General features: G+C 33.7%; 1 protein-coding gene across 1 annotated transcript in view; it reads right to left on the bottom strand.

The window, feature by feature from the left end:
• Positions 1–270: 270 nt before the first annotated feature.
• Positions 271–9716, bottom strand: part of SP4 (Sp4 transcription factor) — a 76745-nt gene continuing 67299 nt past the window's right edge. Inside the window, exon 6 of the mRNA XM_038557073.1 lies at positions 271–3706. Coding sequence (XP_038413001.1) covers positions 3459–3706 — 248 coding nt within the window. The 3' untranslated portion in view covers positions 271–3458. The remainder of the gene's footprint in view (positions 3707–9716) is intronic.

Here is a 9716-nt window from a genome sequence, read left to right as displayed (position 1 = left end):
TATTTAAGTAAAAAATGTCCCTAAATCAAATTTTAATTTCCATAAATGTCTAGAGCAATGGCTACAAATTAACATGAAATCTGCATTGGTGTTCTTTGGCAGTATGTTCAGAGAAATGGTGACCAGATCTTAATACCAGGAATTATGAAGAGTTGCCAATACGTTTTCTAGTGAGAAGCATTTACTTGCCAGTGTTCATCGTGGTAAGAAGGTTGATACTTCAGATAATTTATTGCTGCTTTATAGTATACATAATTAAATGAAGAAACATGTTAAACTCAAGGGAATTTTTAATAGTTACTTGCAATTGTTATTGCAGGCAACAACTTGTACATGATTTTATTTCCAAATCCACAAAAAACAAATTTTATACAAATCAGCACTGTAAAAATGTCAATTACAGCCCCAGAGGCTTTGCTGGCAGAATAATTGTCTAAATTCTAGGATATGGGAAACAGGTTTTTTCTGGATTCATCTTTTTTTTTTCATTTTCTTTCTTTTTTTTTTTTACAAAAAAAAATTTACAAGTGAAATGTTACTACAAAACTTTTTATAAGGAATTTTTGCAAAACATTTACATTTTACCATCAACTATTTCTGTTTTAAAATCATTATGTAGATTTAATACCCTATGCTGCACATCAATTTATGTGGGATGACAACTTAGTGACATGCATAAAAAAAACACCACAAGGCATTAAAATGAAGACTTAAATACAAATATTGTTGCAATAAAACAGTTATAAAATTGAAAAATAGGACCTAAACATCATGCTTATCTAAGTTTGACAAATTAACTTTTTCTCCTAGATTACACACTTTTATTACTGCTCTCATGAGAGTGTGATAAATAATGACTTAACATCAAGTTCTAATGTAATCAGCAACACATACACAAACCTAACCAAAGAAAGTATACTGTAAGAAAAAACTATTCTAACACTGGAGTTCTACCATGATAAATACATAGCTTTGCACTGATAATTACAATAAAGAAAAGTTTTATAACGGTGGCAAAGGGAATGAACAGTGAAATGCCATTAAATATGACTCTACTGCACATCTGTGCCCTATTACTTATAACAGCTATATCCCACTGAGTCAAATAAAGGACATTGAAATTTACGATTCTTATAAGACAGAAAAGTGGATTCAGAATGGTATGCAGAACAGACTGTCAAAATATTTCTAATTTCAGTGGTGAAATGTGCACCTGCTAACACAAATTAATGTATTTTATATGCCATAAAGCTATCCAGATTCCGTTTGTTAAATTTATAATAGGCCTCATTGTTGATTAAAAACAACTTCCATTTTTGATGATCATACCCAGGTATGCATTAAAACTGGTTCATGGAATAATGGTGCAGAGAGCTCATACTTGGTATTAACAACAACAAAAAGTGTCACTTTGAGGAAACATGATTCAAACATTAGGAAAGTTTCTTTGCATAAAAAAATTTATAGCACTGATTGTGTAGCATAATGATAGATAAAATATATATTTGATGTTTCAGCTCCTATATAATAAAATTAAAATTAACACTACCAAATGCTCCTCTGTACCAAACAAAACAACAAACTGATTCTGATGTTTTAAAGCCAGATACATCAGTTGTTAAGAGTACATTAAATAAAATATACAAAACAATTTACAAAATCCAACTAAAATTTAAAGACTTTGTTACAAGTCTACAAAAGCTTTAAGAAACTTGAAATTTATAACCACAGTGTAAAAATTTTTTTTTCCTTTAATCTCAAAGCTTTTTTATACAAACTGAAAGCACAAAAGACCTTCAGTTTTATATAACGCTACAAAGGGCTGGCCTAAAGTGTACATAGTGTAAACAGTGATCATTACAGTATTTCTCCTTCATCAAAAATACAAGAAACATCACAATTTTGGAAGAGAATTCGCAAGAGTAGTACTTTTCCTGAAATAAAATAGAGAATGCACAAGAAAACACGTACCTTTATTTAAACGGTCCCCAAACGAATAATGTTAATAAACCAGGCAGTGAAAATTTTAGTTTTCAAATGGTCAATTCCAATTCCATTATGTTTTCACATAAGTACATTTTTAAAGTAAGAAATATCTTACTAAATACTTAAGCTGTTGGTATAATCCAAATTTTTTTTTCAAGACTTTTTGGCCATCTTTCCTATAAGACCCTTGCATAAACAATAAAATACAATGGTTTCCTTTATCACTTATTTGAAAATCATTCTGATTTTTAAAAAATAACCTGCTTCATAATATCACATTATTATAAATCTGTTAGGCTGTCTTTTTAGGGAAAATTCAGTTATTGGCATAACATAAAGACATTTCTATGTTATAAATTCGTAACCAGCCTTCTAACACAGTACTAGAAATAAATGAGATTGGCTAAATTTTAGTAGAGAGGAAAACAGAAATTGTAATGTAGTTAAAATAATTTTCTGCCGGCCTTAAAAAAAAGGTGTGGTAATTCCTTCTTTGGCTACCAAGTCAAAGCATAAAGAATTCTGCACATTGTCAACATAACTCATATTTACAGAATATGAAACTACAGAATGATTTATACTCTATGCAAATATTTCCAATATAAACATTTAAAATGAATTTTGTGGTTCAACCTAGGGTTAGGAATATAATCAAATCCTAACTTCAAAACTTTACATGTTAAGTTGCCTCATTTTATTTTTCTGAAGCTATTATGAGTTTTGTTTTAACACCCTCCCCACCCCAGTATTTTCCTAAGGTTTCAATCTAAAATTTAACCTAAAGTTTAGCTCTAAGTTCCTCTTGTGTCTCCAAATGGAGAAAGTAATTGGACTTCACTGATTGTCTGCATACACACTACTATAATGTAGTGGTAATAAAGATCTGAGCTGCATCTCAGATTACTTTTTTGGAACTTACCTAATTCAACTGTTGAAGATTTTCTAACATTTAGAAAAGACGGCCAAAACTATTTTCAGTTGATTTTCCAAAAACAAGCTAAGGAAAGAAAGTATTATCCCTATCATCAGTTAACTATCTGTTTTCTGTGCTATAGGAAAAAAAAAAACACATAAAATTATTACTGACTGAATTTATAACAAAGTACTCCCAAAGAAAACAAGTCTAATTAAGGTCCAGCCTGCAAACTACTGAGGTCTGTCTTTTTAAACAGGTTAACACATGATGTTAAGACAGGGGGAAGATTCAGATTAAGGATTATGTGATTTATTTCCAAATAACTACAACTTATAGTATGGAGGAAATACTTTTCTGTTTCCAGTACATCAGTTTGATTTTTGTATTTTTAAAAATTCGACACTTCACGTGTTGACTCAAAATCTTGGAATACTTAAAGAAGCCAAGAATGAAAACATGATTTCCTACTCTAATCCACTCGACCAGCCCATTTCCAGATTTTCAAAGGTGTGTAAACTTAAGTGCAGCACTAGAGGTCTCTGTTATAAATAACTTTTCAGAATTCTTCCATGTTGGTTGAAACATTGGGAGTTGCTGGGTTTGAATCTTGAGAAATGGCTGCAACTGTGACAATTCTTGGAGAGCCAAGCACCTCTGTAACAGATGAGTCCAGTTCTCCCGAGGTAACAATGGCAAGAGCTGTCCCACCACCTTTCTTATTCTGGTGCGTTTTGACATGTTTGGAGAGGTGATCACTCCGCATAAACCTTTTGGAACATTCTGGGCATTCAAATCTCTTTTCACCTGAACAAAAAAATAGTAAATGAAGTCATACACATTTTATTTAAACGAAATTATAATTTTAAATAATTTCTCTTTTGATCATACTGTACTTTCGTTTAATTTCTGACTAATTGCAAAATAGTTTTTTCCTGTTATTTTAAAATGCCATCAAACAAGAGGTGCCTGGGTGGTGCAGTCGGTTAAGTGTCCACTCTTGGTTACAGCTCAGATCATGATTTCAGGGTCATGAGATCAAGCAGCGTATTGGAGTCTGTTTAAGCTTCTCTCTCCCCTCCTCCCTCCCCTGACCACTCTCTCAAATAAATGAATCTTTAAATAAAAATTAAAATAAAATGCTATCAAACAAGCAGGGCTGTATAGGAGAAAGAGCATGTGATTGGGAATCAATGACCTGAGTTAATGTCCTGATTCTACTAAGGCCTGGAAGTAGAGCTGGAGCAAATTCAATAACTACTCTGTTTACCCATCTACGAAATAAGAGGATTTCTAACAGATAATCTCAAAAAACTCTTTCAGGTATAATATATAATGTTCAAGGCTTATGTCTACTCTTCCTTAGAAACTGTCTCCGTTTTAATTATAATGCCGAGAGACATAAACTATCTTAGAACTACTTAAAATAAAGCCAGTTAATAATTTAATAGTGTACTGAGTTTCTTCATAAGGCAAAAATGAGAGTCAGGCAAATACTCCATTTAGAATTTAATTGAGTTTTGAGGTCTTACAGAGTAAGGCTGTTAGGTTCTTGCATACAAAGTGATCTTAAATATGCTCTCCTCAAGACGTAAGACAGTTGAGAGGAACTAACAACTTCTCTGTTTTGGAATAAAAACTAGATGTTAACTAAAGAGAAAAATGTAGGACCCCTGGGTGGCTCAGTGGTTGAGCGTCTACCTTTGGCTCAGGTCGTGATCCCAGGGTCCTGGAATCAAGTCCCCCACAGGCTCCCTGCAGGGAAGCCTGCTTCTCCCTCTGCCTATGTCTCTGCCTCTCTCTGTGTCTCTCATGAATGAATAAATAAAATCTTTGAAGAAAAAATAAAGAGAAAAAACGCATTTCACTTCTGTGTGTAATGAGTGTAGTGAACAAAAATTTAGTGAAGTGGTATAACATCATGTTCACCATGGATCAACTATTCGCTTTAGTCTTTCCCTCTAAAAATTGTTACAGGAAAGAAATGTTTTCCAAGTCTGATACTAGAATTTGAATCCTAAGAAAATTCAGTTTGGCTGACTTCTTTACTTAGCCCTACTTTTAACTTATCAGTAGAAAATCTGTAGGCTCAACTTGCTCTATATCAGATAATCTCCCCTCTTTGTGTTTGCTTTTATTTTTTAAAAAATTACACTGACAGTAATTCATTGAACTTTTCTCTTTCAGTCTTGGAAAATTAAATGAAAGGATAAATACATGGTTTAGACGAAATTCTCAAAAAAAAATTTGGATTTTCTGAACACTGATACTTAGACAAGGGCAAAACATGATTAAATGCAGGTTTTAGGTTAAGATCAATCTTGAATTCTACCTTCAAGTCTCTCATTTTATTTTAAAAGAAAAATTCACAGCTTACAAATTTTAAAGCTGGAAAAAATCTTAAAGATCTTATTTTACATTTTTCATCTTATAAATGAGTAAGCTGAGGATCAGAAATTAATTAATCTTCTTGGGAATCATACAACTTATTAATATCACAGCAGGATTCAAGGCACTGTAATTCTGGTTTGGGCTTTTTATGCTAATCATCAAAGTGCAATTAGAGACATCGATTCTTTTACAGCAACAATGGCCAAGAATAGAAAGAAATCAGGTAGGATCACCTGATCAGGTGGATCTTGTGTCTTGCTTGAAGACACAAGATCATTTAGTAAGTACTGACTCAATTGGCTGGATCAAGCTGTACATAGTAGCTGTTTAGTCTTTGCTAAGCTGTAATGTTCATGAACTAATCATTTTGAACAAATATCTGTGCAACATCTATAATGTGCCAGGCACTAGTGATACAAAAATGAACAAGAAGAGACTGACACTTTAAGAAGTTCTATTATTTTGAGACAGTCATTTGCAATCATGTGGAGCTCTTAATATCAACTGAGAAATAAATTCAAGTCCCAGCTACTATAGTGGCAAACTGCATGGGATATCATGGTGACATGGTTTGTATGTGGACCTTTTAGTCTGTCTACTTCTAACTGGTGTGGGTGTCAATTAATTTTAAGTAATAAAAGTTAGCTAGAATCTCAAGTTTAATAAATTATGTTGCACAATTTAACATTAGGGAAATGACATTTCAGTTTGCTACTCCTTTTCACAAAGAAGTGTGTTTTCTGTAGTGGCAGACAATTTCTAAATTTCTTACTGTTAGCAAACATTATCAATATACTTTATCTCAAGGAGGTTAGAGTTCTGGTACTAATATAATACAGTGTCTCTTCCTTATATTTATAATTGTCTTAAATATTTTATAATTATTCTTGAGTTTATTACTTTTATGATTAGTGCAACAAATTACTGCAACTTGGTATTAATTACTTATAATAAGCAGAAATGGCCTCCAAAGATGTCTATGACTTAATCCTTGGAATTTGTGAATGTTTTATTAGATGGCAGAAGGGATGATATAACTATTACAGAGGTTAGTACAGAAAGATTATTCTGACTTATCTGAGTGGGCCCAATCTAATCACACGAGATCTTAAAAGCTGAGTTTTTTTCAGCTGGAGTCAGAGTTGCAACAGGAAAAATCAGAAACATTAGAAGTGGAAGGGACTTGACTTGCTATTGGTGGAGGGTACCACATGGAGAATATGACAAAGAATGTGGACAGCCTCCAGAAGCCAACAGCAGCCTCCAGCTGAAAGAGCCCAGATAACAACTTGATTTTTGACTTTGTGAGATGCTAAGTGGAGGACCCAAGCCCAAACCTACTCAGATTTCTAACTTAAAGAAACTGTGACATAAAAAAAAAAATACTGGTTCTTTTACACTGTTAAATTTGAGACGGTTTGTTATGGCAGCAATAGAAAACTAAGAGTTACATAAGTTATAATCTTGAAAAAATTAAGGCCTAATAAGGAAATAAATGATAGCTGATCTACTATAGGATTCAAAATCTGTTAAGTATCTTCATTACAAGTATCCAAAGGTGATCTAGGATCATTCCCAAATTTTATTTCTATAAGAAAATATCAAGAACATAACCCAAACAATTCTGGTTTAATAAACTGAGTACAAAAAGAAAGAAAGAATTGCTTGGGGGCACCTGGGTGGTGCGACGATTTAAGCATCTGACTTGGTTTTGGCTCAAGTCATGATCTCAGGGTCCTAAGATTGAGCCCCAAGTCGGACTCCATGCTCAGCGTGGAGTCTGCTTGAGATTCTCTCTTCCCTCTTCCTCTGTCCCTTCCACTCATGCTCTCTCTCTAAAATAAGTAAATCTTAAAAAAAAAAAAAAAAAAGAACTTGCTTCTTTGACCTAGGTTATTTAGAGAATGCCATGTTATATTACATGATTGTTAAAATATAGTAGTCTTTTACAGGAGGACTTAAGTAGAAAATTCATATTTAGAAACTACATTAGATTACTTCCTCACATAATATTCCTAACAGTAATTTTTCTCAAAAAAAGCTGCTGAGGGGTACCTGGGTGGCTCAGTCAGTTAAGCAACTGCCTTCAGCTTAGGTCATCATCTCAGGGTCCTGGGATCCAGCCCCATGTCAGGCTCTCTGCTCAGTGGGGAGCCTGCTTCTCCCTGCCCTTGTGCCCCTTCCCTTGCTTGTGCTCTCTCTCAAATAAATAAAATCTTAAAAAAAAAAAAAAAAGAAAGAAAAAGCTGAGATTTTCAATGGAATCATAGGTTTGAATGAATGCAATAAACCAGATCTTTTAAGTTTATTTGAAGTACCATCAAGAGCCAACTATCTTGCTGTCATAGTTCTGCCTGTAATCTGGTTTTCAACATGCTGCCTCAAATCTAAGCTAATAAAATGTATAAAACATACTTTATGAATTAATGTTATTTCTGTTTGTAATGGTAACACATAGACTAAAATTAATTTTTAATATTAATATTTATAAATTAAAATTTACAAATTAAAATTAATTTCAGGAACAAACTAAGTGACTGTATTGGTTTCCCCGGGCTTTTGTAAGAAAATAACACAACCTGAGTGGCTTCAAATGATAGATATTGATGTCTCTCACAGTTCTGGATGGTTAGATGTCCAAAATGAAGGTGTCAGTAAAGCAATGCTCCCACCAAAGACTCTAGAGAAGAATCTTTCCATGCCTCATCCCAGCTTTAGTGACTTCTAGCAATCCTTGGCCTTTATTGGCTTGTAGCTGTATCTCTCTAATCTCTGCCTCTGTCTTCATACAGCCTTTCCCTGTGTCTCTGCATCTTCTCCCTTCTTACAAAGATACCAGTTTATTTATGCCCGCTAGGTCCTAAATCTTAGGTACATGGTATGACTTCATCTTTATTTAATCTGCAAAAAACTTATTTCCAAATAAAGTCACATTCATCACGGATTAGGATTTGAACATCTCTAAGACACACAATTCAACCCACTAGAGAGATTCTTTTAAATGTCTGGCATTTGTTATAACTAGGTAAAAAACATACCCCTTAGCTCATGAATTACTTTACCAAATATTCACAGGTAGCATATACAGCTGATCTTTGAACAAGGGGTTAGAAACACTGACCCCCATATCTACAAGTTGAAAATTTGTACATAACTTTTCACTACCCCAAAACTTAGCTACTAATAAAGGCCTATAAATACTGACTGGAAGCCTTACCAATAGCACGAACATATTTTGTGTTAATTATATATTGTATCCTAACAATAAAGTAAAGAAAGGAAAACATTACTAAGAAAAGCGTAAGGAAGAGAAAATGCACTTGCAGTACTTTAGGGTATTTAAAAAAAAAAATCTACATATAAGTGGACCCATATAGTTCAAACCTGTGCTGTTCAAGGGTCAACTATATATAATTTTTTAGTATATAGTATATAGCTCTGTACAACTTTTATAATCTACATTAAAGAAGTAATTTTTTTGATTTGTTCTAAGAAGCCTAGTTATTCAAACTGGGAGGCTTTTTGGATCCCTTCAACTCTCTCCTCCAATACATTCAACTTAACAGTCCCTCTTAGACACATTTTTTTTTTTACCTACCCAGCCTAAAGTATCTAAACAAATCTCTTCATGAGTACCCTCAATTCTATCATTACTTGGAGATAAAAGTAAATTAAAAGGGGGGATCTATATATAATAATTTCAGAGAAATCATGTGGCTTAAATTTTCTTGAGGTAGAAGAATTAAGAGTAAAGAGAGGCTGAGTGGGAAAGACAACGGAAATAAGACTTAAATATTTTTAAGTCATCTCTGCCCAACACAAGGCTTGAACTCACAACTCTGAAATCAAAAGTCTCACACTCCACCAACAGACCCAGCCAGATGCCCCAGTAAGATTTGGATAATTATTAAAATAATGAGGAATCTGACCAAAAACAAATAGGAATCCAAATGCTATTCTGATTGATGAGCTGACATTTGAGACTGACTTTATAGGGACATCAATTTACATAATGAATAACTTCATTTCCTCCTTCAGCAATTATTCATTTGAATATAGAAATCATTTGGTCAATTTTATTACAAATGCTTATTTATTTATTTATTTAAAAGATTTTATTCATTCATGAGAGAGAGAGGGAGGGAGGGAGGGGCAGAAACACTGGCAGAGGGAGAAGCAGGATCCAAGCAGGAAGCCCGACGTGGGACTGGGTCCCGGGTCTCCAGGACCACACCAAGGCTGCAGGCGGCGCTAAACCACTGCGCCACTGGGTCTGTCGTCTCTCTCCTTCGGCCCCTAAACCCTGAGCTTGCTCTGTCATATACATACATAAATAAATATTTAAAAGAGGAGGAAAAACTCACATTCTCAGATTAATAAAAACTGAAGAATGTATTGCTAGCAGATTTGCAGCTTGATTATTTTA

This window comes from Canis lupus, chromosome 14 (assembly GCF_011100685.1).
Source record: "Canis lupus familiaris isolate Mischka breed German Shepherd chromosome 14, alternate assembly UU_Cfam_GSD_1.0, whole genome shotgun sequence".
NCBI lineage: Eukaryota > Metazoa > Chordata > Mammalia > Carnivora > Canidae > Canis > Canis lupus.
The sequence above is the reverse complement of the archived record's forward strand: the minus strand, read 5'-3'. Positions and strand labels throughout refer to the sequence as shown.